The sequence below is a fragment of the Mustelus asterias genome, chromosome 30, assembly GCF_964213995.1.
Source record: "Mustelus asterias chromosome 30, sMusAst1.hap1.1, whole genome shotgun sequence".
Lineage (NCBI taxonomy): Eukaryota > Metazoa > Chordata > Chondrichthyes > Carcharhiniformes > Triakidae > Mustelus > Mustelus asterias.
The window spans coordinates 5,900,016-5,918,606 of record NC_135830.1 but is presented as its reverse complement, the minus strand read 5'-3'; the positions used below and the strand labels follow the sequence as shown (position 1 = coordinate 5,918,606).

At 45.7% G+C, this 18,591-nt stretch overlaps 2 protein-coding genes across 2 annotated transcripts in view; both read right to left on the bottom strand.

Annotated features, from left to right (window-relative positions):
• The window catches only part of LOC144480718 (uncharacterized), a 370,150-nt gene that overhangs the window by 329,725 nt on the left and 21,834 nt on the right, over positions 1-18,591 (bottom strand). The window contains exons 7-8 of the mRNA XM_078200309.1: positions 14,456-15,124; positions 7,214-7,282 (exon numbers count right to left, since the gene is read on the bottom strand). Coding sequence (XP_078056435.1) covers positions 7,214-7,282; positions 14,456-15,124 — 738 coding nt within the window. The remainder of the gene's footprint in view (positions 1-7,213; positions 7,283-14,455; positions 15,125-18,591) is intronic.
• LOC144480640 (uncharacterized) lies at positions 9,031-13,122 on the bottom strand. Its single transcript, XM_078200238.1, has 2 exons — positions 13,063-13,122; positions 9,031-10,200 (listed from the first exon to the last, which is right to left on the bottom strand). Exon 2 carries the CDS (start codon positions 10,089-10,091, stop codon positions 9,195-9,197), a length of 897 nt encoding a protein of 298 aa, XP_078056364.1. The 5' UTR covers positions 10,092-10,200; positions 13,063-13,122; the 3' UTR covers positions 9,031-9,194.

The following is an 18,591-nucleotide window of genomic DNA, read 5'->3' as shown; positions in this document are numbered from 1 at the left end:
GTCTTGACAAGGACATGAATAGGATGGGAATAGAGTGATATGGTCTCCGGAAGGGTAGGGGTTTTTAGTTAAGTCGGGCAGCATGGTTGGTGCAGGCTTGGAGGGCCGAAGGGCCTGTTCCTGTGCTGTAATTTTCTTTGTTCTATTACGAGAGAAATTGAACATGGAAGTAAAGATGTTCTGCTTCAGTTATACAGGGTGTTACTGAGACTGCATCTTGAATACTCGGTGCAGCTTTGTCTGCTATTTAAGAAATGATACAAATGCATTGAAAGTGGTTCAGAGGAGGTTTAATAGATTGCTTCCCAATTCTTGACCCTCACAGGATAAATTTTGTCCGATTTTTCTTGTCTTCATCTCTGACAAAGAGTAATCCTGTCTCAAAATGTTGTCTCTATTCTCTCTCTCCAGATGCTGTCAGACTTGCTGAGATTGTCCAGCATTTTCTGTTTTTGTTTCAGATTCCAACAACAGCAGAATTTTGCCTTTATACTAATTCTTGTTGGATAAGGGCATCAAAAGTATCGGGTATAGCACGAGAACGCAACACAGACAGATCAGCCATGATCTAAATAAATGGTGGAGCCGACTCAAAGGGCCAAATGGCCGACTTCTGCTCCGATGTTGAATGTTGGTCACAAATTCCTGAGGATTGTGAAACAAGGCTGGAAGATTCACCTTGCTTGTGTTAGTGGGAAAATGTCCAGGAGAACCATCACTGTGAAGGACAGTTCTGGGATTAAAGGTTGCCAAACTGGAAAAGGAAAACAATGGAAATAAACCCTTGAGGAGTAAAGAATCACTTTGGGCTGGTTTTTGGAGAAAGAGTGTCAACATTCCAAGGCAAAGTAAAATATATCCATTGAGTGGATATTTAATGGTGTTAAGAGTAAAAGGGCAAAGTTTAATTGTACAGTTTCAGGGCTATGTTCCCGATAAAAAAAGTGTTTAATCATTGTTGCCTCCAGTTTGTTGGAGTAAACATCAGAAAACTTGAAGTTTTGTCATGTGATTCTTTAATTTACTCACTGGGTTGAGAATTCTTTTTTTAATTGTTGATCATCAGAGATTCTAACAGTTCATTTAAAGCCACACGTTTCGACTTCCCATTTGAGCCTGGGACACCTTTCTGTCTCTCTATTGCTCGTGTCAATGACAGCCAGGTGACGGAGCTGAGGGCTGAATTTAGCTGAGAATAACGGGGCCTGCGCTCCAGTTGGGAAACTGCCCTGGGCGTCGCACTAATAGAGAGACAGGAAGGTGCTGGAGGACTGAGTGGGAAATGGGCCTCCAACCAATTGTTATATCGGTCACTCAGAGCTAAAGAGAAACCTGTCTCTTTAAATACAGATACAGGGAAGAGGCTGCACTGAAATCTGTCCCTTTTAACCTGCACAGAAGCAGGAGGCTGAGATTGACAGGCTGCAGGAGGAGTCCATTCAGCCCATTGTGCCCTGCTATCTCTTTGAAAGGACTCTCTGATTCATCCAACTGCTCTGTTCTTTCCCCACAGCCCTGCAAATTCTTCCCTTTCAAGTCTTTACCTTTGGAAAGATACTATTGAATCTGCTTTCAGGCAGATCAGAACAACTCGCTGTGTCAAAAAAATAAAATAAAATCTCATCTCCCCCTCTGGCTCCTTTGCCAATTACCTTAGAGGGATCACTTTCTGTTAAAGAGCCTGCCAACCCCTCTCACCCACTTTCCCTAAAGTGCATCAATCTCATCAGGAAAAGTCCAGAACAATCAAATATTTTTACTGATACAAGTTTATCAATGAAACAGAACATGGTTAAAACAAACAGAAAATGACTTGAGGATCAAAGACAACCAGAGTAAAAGGATGTTCACACTGTTCTGGACACAAATGGTTTCTCTTTAATTCACCTGCAGCCTGTTCCCTGCCCTCTTTGTGGAACACCTCCGCTCAGCCCACAAGCATGACCCTGACCTTCCGCTTGTTTGCCATTAGAATTCACCACCTTGCTCTCACGCTCACATTTCTGTCCTCGGCCTGCTGCAATGTTCCGGAGAAGCCGGAGAAGCCCAACACAAGCTGGACAAACAGCCCCATATCTCCCCCTGAACTTGTTTTCATGTTTTTTTATTTCAGACAGAGATGTTCATTATTCTGTCCTGAACACTTACTTCTTTACAACAACCATCACCTCGCCTTTTGCTTCTGTTCTACAATGTTTTTCTCCACAGATGCTGCCAGACCTGCTGCATTTTTCCAGTTCTTTCTGCGTTTATTTTAGAGCTGCATGTAGTAGGGGGAAAACACTATTTACTCTCCTGGCGTAAATAAATGTCCTTCATCAGTTTTTATGGATCATTTCAGTGGAAATGTGCTCTCCCAGGCTCAAAGAGCATCAGCCCACTGGAATCAAAGTTGTGAGACCGGCCAGACCAGCAGAAAGAAACCCTCCGACCCTCCCACTTCACCGACTGTCAAAATGAACATAGTTAAGTCCTGGATGTGATTAACAGCAGCAATAACAGCAGAATCCAACCTCTGTCATCACTTGTGAGCTTACTGGTGTCTCAGCAGGAGGGATGACTGAGTGAATCCCTTTGTGAATCCTTGTGAACTCGTTGGTGTGTCTGCAGGTGGGATGACTGAATGAATCCCTTTCCACACTCAGAGCAGATAAACGGCCTCTCTCCAGTGTGAACTTGCTGGTGACTCTGCAGATAAGACGAAAGAGCGAATCCTTTCCCACACTCAGAGCAGGTGAATGGTCTCTACCTGGTGTGAACACGTCGGTGTGCCTGCAGGTGAGCTGAACGAGTGAATCCCTTCCCACACTCAGAGCAGGTGAATGGCCTCTCCCCGATGTGAACTTGCTGGTGATTCTGCAGGTCGGATAACTGAATGAATCCCCTGCCACACTCGGAACAGGTAAATGGCCTCTCCCTGGTGTGAACCTCCTGATGTGACACTAGGTGGGATGATTGAATAAAACGCCTCCCACACTCGGAGCAGACGAATGGCCTCTCCCTGCTGTGAACTCCCTGGTGTGACATTAGGTGTGACGATTGGATAAAACGTTTCCCACATTCGGGGCAGCTGAATGGCCTCTCCCTTGTGTGTGTTCCTTTGTGTGTCACTAGATGTGATAACTGAATAAAACGCTTCCCACACTCGGAGCAGGGGAACGGCCTCTCCCTCTGTGGACTTCCTGGTGAGTCACTAGGTGTGATAATTGAATAAAACACTTCCCGCACTCAGAGCAGTTGAAAGGCCTCTCCTTAGTGTGGGCTCGCTGGTGTATCTGCAGGTGAGATGACTGAGTGAAACCCTTTCCACAGTCGGAGCAGGTGAATGGTCGCTCTCCAGTGTGGATTTGTTGGTGATTCAAAAGTTCAGATGAATGATTGAATTGCTTCCCACACTCAGAGCAGTTGAACGGTTTTTCCCCAGTGTGAACTTGCTGGTGTGTCAGCAGGTGGGATAACTGAGTGAATCCCTTCCCACACTCAGAGCAGGTGTACGGCCTCTCCCTACTGTGAACTGCTTGGTGATTCCACAGGTCGGCTGCCTGGAGAAAACCCTTCCCACACTCAGAGCAGATGAAGGGCCTCTCCCCAGTGTGGCTGCATTGATGAATCTTCAGGGCAGATGGGGAGCAGTCTCCTTCCCCACACTTGGAGCAGTGGAACAGTCTCTCCCCAGTGTGAATATGTTGATGAGTTTGCAGTACAGACAGGATATGGAATTCCTTACCACAATCCTCATCTTTCCCCGGTTTCTCCATGGTGTGGATGTCCTTGTGTCTTTCCAGGTTTAACAATCAGTTAAATCCTCATCCACACATAGAGCATGTGTACTGTCTGTCCCCGCTGTAAATGATGTGATATTTTTGCAGTCTGTGTAACTGGTCTTTTGACAGTCAGTGTACTGGACACTCTCACTCAGCTCTGTGTTTCTTGGTGCCTTTCCAGTCACACTGATGTGACAGAAAAAACAGATAAATATTTCTTCTTCTAGATTCAAGGTCTGATGATATTCAGGTTCTGATAATTTGAGTGACTCTATTAAGCCTTAACATGTTTTGAGATCGCTGGCAGCAAATCTTCCCCTTATAACTTCCTGTAAAATGAGTTTACAAAAGTCATCACTGTCAGTATCAAACAGAAATTCAGAATAGACAATTCTAGTTTCTGTGGAACATTTCTTCCTTTCTCGTTCCTCTGAATCTGTACATCTCCATCCCACACCCTATCCCTGTCTCCTCACTCTGCTGTATGTATAATACACCCTTCCAATTCTCCTGAAGGTGTTGATTCATGCTGATCAACAAATCCATACTCACTGCTTCTTCTCCAGCACTGAGATATCTTCATGCAGGTTGCTCGTCTAAATACCTAAATATACTTAGTGAAGTAAAATGTATGTAACATAGGGGACCAGTTTAATAAATAGAAGTACAGCAAGGCTATGAGATAGAACATTATTTCAACAGTGAACATTCTTGAATATCAATTGTTTGGCTATGAGGATGGTGCATTTTGATACATTCAATATTTCAAAATGAAATTAGATGGGCAGTCAAAATAGACTGGCAGGGGAACAGGGATACAGACGGGATGCGGAGCATATCAGCCATGATTGAATGGCGGAGCGGACTCAATGGGCCAAATAGCCTAATTATGCTCCTCTATCTTATGAACTTAAGGGGGAATGGGACTGACTGGTTGGCTCTACAGAGAGTTAGCATGGACTTGAGTTGCTGAATGGACTCCTTGTGTGATACAATAACCCGATTACTGAAAATAAACTACTTAGTTACAGTATTAACAAAACTAAAAATAATAAAAAATGAACTTTATTACTGGACCATGCATAATATATCTAATTTGTACCATATTACAAGACTGCACACATCGCTGTCCTATATTAATTTACTGCCCCTTAAATTTCAGCTATTTCCTCAGGAAATCACTCCTTTAAATTGTGAACATTAGGAAAGAGACCATCCTCTTAACCAGACAAATAAATGTGACAAGTTGAGGAAGCAAAGGATGGCAATGTCTTTAAGAAGGAGAGAGATACCTGGGCCAACCTTTCCAGAGTCTGCAGCCTCCCTGAATTCACTTCCTTTCCCTTCAGTTGCTGCAAGTCCCCAATTTAACCCCAGAATGAGAAAAAGGAGAGAAGAAAACAAAGTGTTTTACTGACATGTAGGAAGAGGTTTCAGTCTGTCTGAAATCCAATCTGCATTGTCACAAAGCCCGCACTCTGATTGGCTGGAGGACCAGTGTCCTTCCGGTCCTCCAATTCTTCCCATTGGTCAATACCCCTCATGAAGACAGTGGTGCAGCGGAAGTGAGTGGGAGACACTTTGACCCCGGTCGCTCTCAGTTGTTGGCCAATGGGAAACGCTATCCTCCGCACATGCGCAGCACTTCTCTGGGTTCATCATGCGCAGTCCCACCCGGCGAATAGAGCGATTTCCTCAGCGCGGGGGATTGTGGGAGCCGCGGCCGCCATTACTCGGCCGGAGCCCAGTCTCCAAACACCTGGGACTGCGATGGATGGGATGGGGAGGAGGCGAAGTGACCCCATCCAGATATGATGTACATCTGGGTAGTCACTGGAATTGATAGCAAAGCCGCCTTAGCAAAATTCAGGTGTAAAAATTTAGACACCTGGGTGACATATTGGGGAGTGGAATAGCTCAATGTGAAACTGAACCCCAGAGTCAGCAGCGTCCTTGGGGGAGAACTGGGGAAAAATAAGGAGGATGGTCAAAAGAATTAGGCTTACAATTGATAGGGAGGAGGCAGATGTTTAAAGTTTGAAATTTGATTAGATTTGATTTATTATTGTCACATGTATTAGTAGACAGTGAGAAGTTTGTTTCTTGTACGTTTTACTGACAAAGAGAAGGAAAGAGGAGGGTGCAGAATGTAGTATTACAGTCATAGCTAGGATATAGAGAAAGATCAAATTAATGTGAGGTAGTTCCATTCAAAAGTTTGATGGCCACAGGGAAGAAGCTGTTCTCGATTTGGTTATACATGTTCTCAGACCTTTATATCTTTTTCCCGATGGAAGAAGGTGGAAGAAAGAATGTCCAGGGTGCGTGGGGTCCTTGATTATGCTGGCTGCTTTTCTAAGACAGTGGGAAATGTAGACATAGTCAATGGATAGGAGGCTGGTTTGCAGGATGGATTTGGTCTTTCATGACCCTTTGTAGTTTCTTGTGGTCTTGGACAGAGCAGGAGCAATATCAAGTTGTGATACAACCAGAAAGAATGCTTTCCAGAAAGGGAGGAGAAGGTTATGTGACAACCAGAATATCAGTTTCAAATTTCTATCCTGTGCTTACATTCATTGCTTTGATAGATGTTTTTATTTACAAGGGATTAGAATGGAAGGATTTTCAGTCAGAAATATCTTGGTTCATTTGGACACGACTATCATCAGTGATCAAATGTCAGAGGAACAATGATGCCCTGTTCAAAAAGATTTCAATCATCAGTGCGAATGGAAAAGTTGAGTGATGCACATTCCCAAGAGAGAGAGAGATTTCCAGGGAAAAAGACATAAGAATATATGAACGAATGAACTAGGAGTAGGCTACTCAGTCCCTCCAACCTGCTCCACAATTCAATAAGATCATGGCAGATCTGATTTTAGCCTCAACCCCACAGTCCTGGCTACTCCTAATAACTTTTCAGTCCCTCATAAATCAAGATTCTATTTGACTGTGCTTTTAACTTATTCAAAGACAATGCTTCCACTGTCTTTTGAGGAAGAGTTCCAGAGACTCACAGCCCTCTTAGAGAAAACATTAGTAATCTTGGTCATAGATGAGCAAACTCTTATTTGTAAACATATGCTCCACCCCTGCCAGGTCTAGATTCTCCATTAAAAGAAAACATTCTCTCCACATCCACCCTGTCAAGACCCTCAGGTTTTGATCTAATCACCTCTTACTCTTCTAAACTCTAGTGGATACAAGCTGACCCTGTCCAACATTTCCTCATCAGACAACCTGTCTATTCCTGGTATTAGTCTAGAAAACCTTCTCAAAACTGCTTCCAATACATTTACATCTTTCCTTAAGTAGGGAGACCAATACTGTGCACAACACTCCAGATGTGGTCTCACCAATTGTGTGTACAACTGGAGCATAACCTCCCTACTTTTGTAATCACTTCCCCTCACTATGAACAATAACATTCTATGAGCTTTCCTAATTACTTGCTGTTCCTGTATACTGGCCTTTTGGGATCCGAGGTGATCAAAAAGTTGCTGACACCTGAATCTAGCCTGTGAAACAAGTGTGTTCTGTTAGCGTGGTTGGGTACCTGAGAGATTGTTTGGAAGCTTGAATGCACATGGAGATCGAGGCCAGACGAATACAGAAAGAAGTTGAAATCCTGGCGGTGGATCCTTGGTGAAGGCATCCAATAGAAAGAATTGTATAGGAGAAGATTCCAAAGTGTCATCTTCGAGAGTGTGGGATTGGAAATGCTCATGTGGAAGACAGAATTTCAGTGAGATCAGTTGGCTCACAGTTTGACAACCATCTGGGGAAATGATGAGAAATCCAGAGAAGTTGTATTCGGTGACATCTGTCACTTGGTTTCAGAGTGTGGGGTGTCTGGCCACATTTCACCGATTGGTTTGCATGGACTGTGAACTTACTGAGAATATTTGAGTGTAAGATAAAGTTTGTAACTTGTGTAATGGTAGAAATCTGTTTATATCTGTCAAGGTATTGCTGGGGTGAAGGAGAGTTAATTCTACTTAATGTTTTCTTGTTTAATAAAAGTTTACCAAAAATCTCTGTCTGCTCATCCAGCTATCTAAACAAAATAATAGTGAGGATCTATCAAGCCATCTTCCATCCTGGAATCTGACATTGCCAGTAGTAACATCAGCTGATACAATAAGGTACTTTCACCTCTATGAGGCAGTTCAGCTCTTTTCTCCATGTTTGAACCAAGGCTGTAATGAGGTCAGGAACTCAGTGACCCTTGCAGAACCCAAACTGACCATCAGTGAGTAGTTTCTTCTGAAGCAAGTGCCACTTAACAGCAGATATCCCCTTTCATCACTTTACTGATGATCAAGGGAGGTTGAATGCACCAATAATTGGCCGGGTAGCATTTGTCCTGCTTTTTGTATGCAGGGTGTACCTGATCAATTTTCCTCACTGCTGGGTAATCAGTAATTTATGAAGATTCAGGATAACTCCCTGCTTTGCACTCCATACCTCCATTCATAAACTGAGGACCCCATTAGCTTTTTTAAAAAAACAGCTTTGTCAACTTGCCTTGTCACAATCAATGAATTTTGATAAAATGCTCTCTCAGAGTTGGTGCAGACTCGATGGGCCAAATGGCCTCCTTCTGCACTGCAGGGACTCTATGATAGAACTGGGCATTGCCAGTGTGCATGTGAAAACAAACATGGTGCTTTTGAATGATATAACATAGTGGCAGCATGTAGATGAGAGATAGGAGGGGCCATGGATAGATCCCAGAGGGACTCTGAGTTCAGGGACTTGGGAGAGAAAAGTGATATGAGATGGAGCGGTTGTTGGCGAGAACGGTGTGGTCACAGATTGATTTTTTAGGATGGGTGATGGTGGTGAATTTGAAGGGAGGAGGGACAGAATTAAAAGAGATTAAAAGAGATTGAGAGCTGCAAACAGTATCAGCTAACACGGGAAAGGTGGGTGCTCGGTGGTTTAGTGGGAATAGGGTCAATACAACAGAAGACAGTATGTGCTCTGAGAGGGCATAAGTGAGATATAGGATAGAAACTGGAGAAACCTGGGGTTAGGACTTGGATGAGGAACTTTCTATAAAGTCTGGCTCAATGGGCTAATGGAAGGAAGGGAAGCAGCAGAGGTAGTTGATCAATTTGTCTCAATCTGAGTGACAAAGAAGCTCCATGAGCTCCTCACACTTGTTACTGGAGGTGAGGATGGAAGGAGACAGGAGAGAGGGAGAGCCCTTCCAAAGAAATTAACATGAATGAGAAATTAAAAAGATTTACCGCACTGTGTGCTTCAGACAAAACTGATTTATTTTCCTTTGATCAACAATATTAACTGTAACAGGCCTGGAGTTTATTCACATGAACAGAAACAGACTCCACTGAAGATGGTTGTCGTGGATGAGATTAACAGGAAAATCCAATCAATGTAGTTACTTGTGAACTCGTTGGTGTTTCAGCAAGTGAGATTTCTGAATGAATCCCTTCCCACACTTGGAGCAGGTGAATGGTTTCTCCCCATGTGAGTGCGCTGGTGGACAGTGAGGGGTGATGATTGTCTGAACCCAGTCCCGCAGTGAGAGCACCTGAATGGTCTCTCATCATTGTGAAGATGTTGGTGGGACATCAGTTCCTCAGAACCTTTATAGCACTTCCCACAGTCTGGACCTTTGAAAAGTCTGTCTTTAGTGTGAACCCGCTGATGTCTCAGATGGGTGGATGACTGCATAAAGTCCTTCCCACACTCAGAGCAAGTGAATGGCCTCTCCCCAGTGTCAATACACTGGTGTCCAGTGAGTTGAGATGATTGCCTGAACCTAGTCCCATAGTGAGAGCACCTGAACAGTCTCTCTTCAGTGTGAACACTTTGAGGGGACGTAAGTTCCCAGGAACCTTTATAGCACTTCCCACATTCCGGGTATTTATAAGGTCTCTCGTCAATGTGAACTCGCTGGTGTCTCAGCAAGGTGGATAAATGGGTGAATCCTCTCCCACATTCAGAACAGGTGAATGGTCTCTCCCCAGTATGAACTCGCTGGTGTTTCAGCCAGTTGGATGAATCACACACGGAGCAGGTGAACAGCTTCTCTCCAGTGTGAACTCGCTGGTGCGTCAGCAAGTTTGATGACCGAGTGAATCCCTTCCCACATATAAAGCAGGTGAATGCGTCACTGAGTTTCCAGCTCAGACGGGTAACCAAATGCCTCCTCACAGTCCCCACATTTCCACAGTTTCTCACCAGTGTGAATACGCTTGTGTCTCGACAGGCCAGAAGATTGGCTGAAGCCTCGTCCACACACAGAACACATGTACAATTTCCCACCAGTATGAACAGGGATTTTTTTCTTTCCATGTTCAAAATTTGATGATATTCAGTTCCAATAATTTGGGCAACTTTGTCAGATCCCGATATGATGTTTGGTTTCCGGTTTCCCTGTTGCAAAACCACCCCTTCTAAGACCCTGTCAAGTGAATTTAAAACAGAAAAAAAAGTGAGAGAATCCACAAAACACAAAGGCAGGTTGTGAAATTGAGCTGAATAAATATGGCAATTTTTGGGGCTGGCACAAGGAAAAAGTGAGCATGGAAACTGCTGGATTGTTAAAAACCCAACTGGCTCATTAATAACCTTCAGGGAAGGGAAGCTGACCCCCATCTGAGCCTACACAAGATTAAGACCTCTATGAGGGGAGAAGAGGGAGAGAGGATTGGAAGCAGAAGAAGAGAAAGAGAGTGATTTTCTATTTGTACAAATCAACCAGGATTTTAACAGAAGTGTGTCAAACACTTACCCCTAACATCTCCCCTGTACCTACCCCCCAGCACCCTAAACTGGTGTCCTCTTGTAGCAGACATTTCCACCCTGGGAAAAAGCCTCTGAGAGTCCACCCGATCTATGCCTCTCAACATCTTATACACCTCTATAGGTCTCCTCTCATCCTTCGTCTCTCCAAAGAGAAAAGACCAAGCTCCCTCAGCCTATCCTCATAAGGCATGCCACTCAATCCAGGCAACATCCTTGTAAATCTCCTCTGCACCCTTTCAATCTTTTCCACATCCATCCTATAGTGAGGCGACCAGAACTGAGCATAGTACTCCATGTGGGGTCTGACGAGGGTCTAATATAGCTGCAGCATTATCCCCGGACTCCTAAACTCAATCCCTCGATTGATAAAGGCCAGCACACCATACGCCTTCTTAACTACCTCCTCCACCTGCGGGGCCGCTTTCAGAGTCCCATGGACCCGGACCCCAAGGTCCTTCTGATCCTCTACAGTACTAAGAGTCTTTCCCTTTATATTGTACTCCTGCATCCCATTTGACCTGCCAAAATGGACCACTACGCATTTATCTGGGTTGAAGTCCATCTGCCACTTGTCCGCCCAGTCTTGCATCCTATCTATGTCCCTCTGTAACTTCTGACATCCCTCCAGACTATCCACAACCCCACCAACCTTCGTGTTGTCGGCAAACTTACCAACCCATCCCTCCGCTTCCTCATCCAGGTCATTTATGAAAACGACAAACAGCAAGGGTCCCAGAACAGATCCCTGGGGCACACCACTGGTGACCGACCTCCATTTAGAAAAAGACCCATCTATACCCACTCTCTGCCTCCTTTGGGCAAGCAATTTCTGGATCCACCGGGCAGCTGCCCCTTGGATCCCATGCCCTCTCACCTTTTCTAGAAGCCTTGCATGGGGGACCTTATCGAACGCCTTGCTAATATCTATATAAACCACATCTACCGCCTTCCCTTCGTCAATGTGTTTAGTCACATTTTCGAAGAACTCCACCAGCTCGTAAGGCATGATCTGCCCTTGACAAAGCCATGCTGAGTATTCTTGAGCATACTAAACCTCTCTAAATGCTCATATATCCTGTCCCTCAGGATCTTCTCCATCAGTTTACCAACGACTGAGGTTAGACTCACCGGTCGGTAATTACCTGGGCTATCCCTATTCCCCTTCTTGAAAATAGGAACCACATCCGCAATCCTCCAATCCTCCGGCACCTCTCCCGTCTCCATCGACGACGCAAAGATCATCGCCAGAGGCTCTGCAATCTCTTCGCTCGCCTCCCACAGTAACCTGGGGTACATCCCATCCGGACCCGGCGACTTATCTATCTTGATGCCATTCAAAGATTCCAGCACAACCTCTTTCTTAAAGTCCACATACTCAATCCTTTCAGTCCACCGCACGCCCGCAGTGTCCTATATCTGTCCTATATTAATTTACTGTCCCCTTAAATGTCATGATGTGGAGATACTGGCGTTGGACTGGTGTAAAAACAGTAAGAAGTCTCACAACACCAGGTTAAGGTCGAACAGGTTTATTTGGTAGCAAACGCCACTAGCTTTCGGAGCGCTGCCCCTTCGTCAGGTGAGTGGGAGTTCTGATTACAAACAGGGCATAAAAAGACACAAACTCAATTTACAGAATAATGATTGGAATGCGAGTCTTTACAGGTAATCAAGTCTTAAAGGTACAGACAATGCGAGTGGAGGGAGCGTTAAGCACAGGTTAGAGATGTGTATTGTCTCCAGACAGGACAATTTGTGAGATTTTGCAAGCCCAGGCAAGTCGTGGGGGTTACAGATAGTGTGACATGAACCCAAGATCCCGGTTGAGGCCGTCCTCATGTGTGCGAAACTTGGCTATCAGTTTCTGCTCAGCGACTCTGGGTCTTGCCAGAACTGAGGTCAGGCTGTGTAAGGCTGGCGTCTCCCAGAATTGTGGGAACATACAAACAGTGAGGGATGGGGTTGTGGTCGGTGCAGACTCACTGGGCCGAATGGCCTCCTTCTGCACTGTCGGGATTGTATAACTTATTGTCCCCCTCCCCCATCCCCTGATGTGAACCATCCTCCAGTGGCTGAGCCAGGATGGGGCCGTTAACCTGGGCCTGTTCCCGGGAGGGAGGGAGAAGCCCCGCAGCTGCAAACCAGGGAGCTGACAATGATTCTGAAGGGTTTGTTCCAGCTCACAATGCCCGGGGGCTGATTGACGGCGGCTCCGGACCAATAGGAAGAGGGGCGGGGCTGGAGGACCGAGCTGGAGTGGCTGGTCCTCCGACCAATCAGACTGAATGAGGGGCGGGGCTGAGCCTGGAGCTCCCTCTGTCTGCGCGTGCGCTCGGCGACACACTGTCAAGATGGCGGTCGTTCACCCGGGCCTGAATCGGGGAAAAAGCCCGAGCAGTTGTCAACGGTTCAAATATCGAATCCGAGCTTCCTATTGGGGACTTGAGGCGTACACCGGATTTTTATAAAGCCTCCAAGCCCGCCCACCCACCGGCTCCATCACTCATTCCTGATTTACCCGTTTTATCGCGTGGACTGAATATTTCCACAACCGCCTCAATCCTCAGTGATCGGCACTGCGCATGCTCCAGATCACCACAGTGCAACTCGCCGTCAGCCCCGCCCCTCATTCACTCCGATTGGTTGGAAGACGAGCCGCTCTCGCTCGGTCCTCCAGCCCCGCCCCTCATTTACTCCGATTGGTTGGAGGACTCGCTGCTCGCGCTCGGTCCTCCAGCCCCGCCCCCTCATTCACTCCGATTGGTTGGAGGACCCGCCGCTCTCATTGGTGTTCCAGCCCTGCCCCCTCATTCACACTGAATGTTTTGTCATGTCCCAAAACCCAAGGCCATCTTTCCCAGAACTCCATATTTGAATTCTTCAATCAGGTTTCTGCCTTGCCACATTACTGAAACAGCTCTTATCAAAGTCCGCACTGACATCCTATGTGACTGCGACAAAGATAAACTCTCCCTTCTCATCCTCGACCTATTTGCAGCCTTTGACAAGGTTGCCCACATCATCCTGCTCCATCCCTCTCCACTGTTGTGCAGCTGGGTGGGGCTGCTCTCTCCTGGATCTATATGGGTGGTACGGTGGCTAGCACTGCTGCCACAAGCACCAGAGACCCGGGTATGATTCTCGGCTTGGGTCACTGTCTGTGCAGAGTCTGCACATTCTCCCCTTGTCTGCGTGAGTTTCCTCCGGATGTTCTGGTTGCCTCCCACAGTCCAAAAGATGTGCTGGTTAGGGTGCATTGACCATGTTAAATTCTCTCTCAGTGTACCTGAACAGGTGCAGGAATGTGGCGACCAGGGGATTTTCATAGTAACTTCATTGCAGTGTTAATGTACGTCTACTTGTGACACTAATAAATAAGTAAACTTTAAAACTATTCTCTCTTCAATCAGAGTCAGAGAATCACTGATAATATCTTCACTTCCCATTCCCACACTTACCTCTGGTGTCTCCAGAGGCTTGGCCTCTTATTTCTCATGAACATATTCCCATCAATGACATCATCTGAAAACAGTGTCAGTTCTCACATTTACTGTGTTAAAGAGACAATAAAAATGTAGAGTGCTGTTATTGTCTGATCAAGAATATCACACAAACATTTCAAATGTTCATCCCACATTTCTATTTATTTTCAGAGTCTCAGTCTGGAACAGATCCCAATTTAACACCAATCTCTGACTTGACATCACGTTTCCAATATTCACCGTTGTTCTTCCTGACTCTAAACCCAGTTGTAAAGGAGCTTCTGTTCTGTCTCTAAGAGCTCTGAACCATGGAAGAGCGTGGCTGGGACACATTTCTTACACACCTCAGCTTACACAGCCACATGTTCAGTCCTGGATGTCTCTAAAAGCAACAATGACAAACTCCAAATTCTACAATCATTTGTGAACTCGCTGGTGTCTCAGAAGGTCGGATAACTGAATGAATCCCTTCCCACACTCAGAGCAGGTGAATGGCCTCTCTCCAGTATGAACTCGTTGGTGTCTCTGAAGAGTAGATGACTGAGCAAAGCTGTTCCGACACACAGAACAGGTGAATGGCCTCTCCCCAGTGTGAACCCGTTGGTGTACCAGAAGGTCAGACAACTGACTGAATCCTTTCCCACACTCAGAGCAGGTAAATGGCCTCTCCCCAGTGTGAACTCGCTGATGTCTCAGAAGTTGGGATGACTGAATGAATCCTTTACCACACACAGAGCAGAGGAATGGTCTCTCCCCAGTGTGAACTTGCTGATGTGTCAGAAGGTGGGATGACCGATTGAATCTCTTCCCACACACAGAGCAGAGGAACGGCCTCTCCCCAGTATGAACAAGCTGATGTGCTACCAGATGCTTCTTGCTTTTAAACCTCTTCTCACAATCAGAACATTGAAAAGGTCTCTGATCACTGTGTACAAGTTGATGGTCAGTGAGATGGGATGACTGAGTGAATCGCTTCCCACAGACAGAGCAGGTGAATGGTGTCTCCCCAGTGTGACAATGGTAATGTGTTTTCAGCGTTGGGTAATTGAAGCCCTTCCCACAGTCCCCAGATTTCCACAGTTTCTCCATGGTGCCAGTGTCCTTGTGACTCTCCAAGTTGGACAATCAGTTGAAACCTGTATGGTTTCTCCGTGCTGTGAATGCTGTGATGTTCTATCAGGCTGTATAACTGGTTAAAGCTCTTTCCACAGTCAGTTCACTGGAACACTCTCACTCGGTGCTTTTCCAGTCAATTGTTTCAAAACTTTCAGTTTGAAATCCTCAGACAGAAACAGAGAAACATTTCTCATTCCACATTCAAAGGTCCACAATATTCAAGCGCTGATGAATCAAGTGAGTAGATGTTGGATGTCATGTTTGTTTTGATGTTGTTGTTTGGAATTCCTCCCTTTCTCAGAGCCTGTAAAAGGAGTTTATAAAATTAATCCTCGTAAGTACAGGACAGAAATTCTGAATAGACAATTCTGATTCTGTGGAACATCTTTTCTTCGCTTGTTCCCTTATGGGCTGAAGGATCTCTTTCTGTGCTGTGTGACTCTATGACAGCAAGTCCAGTTAGCCCCAAGATCTCAGTGCCTGCTCACCTACATTGATTCCCAGTCACAACAAAAGCAAAAAATGCTGGAAACTCTCAGCAGGTCTAACAGCATCCATGGACAGAGAATAGAACCAACTTTTCGAGTCAGGATGACCCTTCGTCAGATTTCAGCATCTGCAGTACTTTGCCATGATTTCCAGTCAAGCGGAATCTTGATTTTGAAATTATCATTCTTATTTTCAAATACCAGACGCATTGATAGCTGAAATCATTTCCCACAGACAGAACAGCTTCTTTGCACATTCAAAGGTCAATGATCTTGATGAATCGACTGAATCTAGATGCAATGTTTTGAATTGTGAATTCTCTCTTTTGCGTATCCTGTAAATGCATTACTGTCAGCCCAGGGTAGCAATCCACCATTTTCGGTTTTTATTTCAGATTTCTAGCACCCTCAGTATTTTGCTTTTAACATAGAAATGCATAAAGTTCTCTCCTGCTGCTGGTATTGCCCCCTATAAAGATGGCAGCGTCCTTACCGGAACATTGCCCCTTATAAAGATGGCGATCGGTGAGCCAGGCCCCACACCGAGAGAACTACCGAACAATCCTCTCGGTCCAAATGGGGGACCGTTAGATTTTTACTCGAACTTTGCGAGCTGAGTCTGGTGGTAATGAAATCTCTCCACCCACCGGCTCTATTCCCCATCCACACTCGGTGTTTTATTTCACCCGTTGCAAAAGCCACACGAGCTCCTCACGCTTCCGTCAAGCTGCAGCACCTGCATTGCGCATGCTCCAATCACAGCCTGACAGTGCGCATGCGCAGCAGCTCCCGCAGTGAATGCTGGGCAATGGCTCTGCCATTGGATTGTCCCTTTGTGGACACAGATTGGAACAACAGGGACAAGACCATTCATCAGCAATTCACACACTGGTCATGTCTGCCATGTCCTTGGTTATTGGTCGCATGTGGTCAGCACTGCTGCCTCACAGCGCCAGGGACCTGGGTTCAATTCCAGCCTCAGTTTACTGTGTGGAGTTTGCACAATCTCCCTGTGTCTGCGTGGGTTTCTTCCCACAGTTGAGAGATGTGCAGGTTAGGTGGATTGGCCATGGTAAATTGCCCCTTTTGTGTCAGGGCATGAGGTTATTGGGATAGGGCCTGGGTGGGATTGTTGTCGGTGCAGGCTTGATGGGCCGAATGGCCTCCTTCTGCACTGTCAGGATTCTATGATTCTGTGTGTCAAATTTAGTGCTCTGAACATTGCATAATTAAAAAGTAAGCATGCAACCTATTTTGCCAACAGAAATCGAGTACAATGTTGGTAAATGTGAGGTCATCCATTTTGGTAGGAATAACAGCAAAATGGACTATTATTGAAATGGTAAAGAATTGCAGCATGCTGCTGTGCAGAGGAACCTGGATGTCCTTGTGCATGAATCACAAAAAGTTGCTTTGTCAGAGCCACAGGATGATAGTCATTAAGGCACGCTGCCTGGCTTTTCTTTGGCTACATTCACAACCTTTTGTAGTTCCTTGCGGTCTTGGGCAGAGCAGGAGTCATACCAAGCCGTGATACAACCAGAAAGAATGCTTTCTATGGTGCATCTGTAAAAGTTGGTGAGAGTCGTAGCTGACATGCCAAATTTCTTTAGTCTTCTGAGAAAGTAGAGGCATTGGTGGGCTTTCTTAACTATAATGTCAGCATGGGGGGACCAGGACAGGTTGTTGGTGATCTGGACACCTAAAAGCTTGAAGCTCTTGACCCTTTCTATTTCATCCCCATTGATGTAGACAGGGCATGTTCTCCTTTACGCTTCCTGAAGTCAACGACAATCTCTTTTGTTTTGTTGACATTGAGGTAGAGATTATTGTTGCCACACCAGTTCACCAGATTCTCTATCTCATTCCTGTACAGGTAGCAGGTAGGGACATTAGATTGTTGGAAAGAGAGGTTGAAGATGTCTGTGAATACCCTTGCCAGCTGGTCTGCGCAGGACCTGAGTGCTCATCCGGGTACCCTGTCTGGGCCAGTTGCTTTCCATGGGTTGACTTTTGAGAAGGCTGCTCTGATGTCTGCACTGGTGACCTTGGATACATGTTCATCGGAAGCTTCTGGGATGGGGGGCGTGCTCTCGCTGACCTCTTGCTCATAACGGGCATGGAATGTGTTGACTTCAGTGGGGAGGGGTGCATTGGAGCTGGTAATTTTGCCTGCGTTCAACTTGTAGCCTTTTATGTATTGCAGACCATGCCATAGTCGGCAGGAGTCCATGTGGATAGCCTGGGACTCCAGCTTGGTCCGGTACTGTCTTTTGGCATCTTTGATGGATCATATCTGGTTATCTTATATAGATGATGTGGAGATGCAGGCGTTGGACTGGAGTAGGCACGGTAAGGAGTCTCACAACACCAAGTTAAAGTGCAACAGGTTTATTTGGTAGCACAAGCTTTCGGAGTGTCACTCTTTCTTCATCTGAAGGAGTGACACTCCAAAAGCTTGTGCTACCAAATAAACCTGTTGCAATTTAACCTGCTGTTGTGAGACTTCTTACTGTCTTGTATAGGTCAGAGTCGCCTGACATGAACGCCTCAGATCTGGACTTCAGCAGACAGTGGCTCTCCCTGTTCATCCATGGTTTCCAGTTGGGAAACACGTGGATTTGCTTCTTTGGCACACAGTCTTCTACACGCTTACGAATGAGTCAGTTACTGTAGTGGTGCACTCATTCAGGCTGCTCGCAGTTTTAAATACTGTTCAGTCTATTGACTCTAAGCAGTCCAGTAGGAGATCATCCGATTCCTCAGACCAGCATTGCACCACTTTCTTTGACAGATTCTTCTATTTCAGTTTTTGCTTTTAAGCTGGGTGCAGGAGCACAGCCGTGATTTGCCACGGTGTGGGCTGGCGATAGAGCGGTAGGTATGTTTGATATTTGTATAGCAGTGGTCTAGGATGTTTGGGCCTCTGATGGAACAGGAGATGTGTTGCTGGTATCTTAG

Excerpts from the sequence above, each read along its gene's own strand:
- LOC144480640 (XM_078200238.1), bottom strand. The coding sequence starts at position 10,091 with ATGGAAAGAAAAAAATCCCTGTTCATACTGGTGGGAAATTGTACATGT.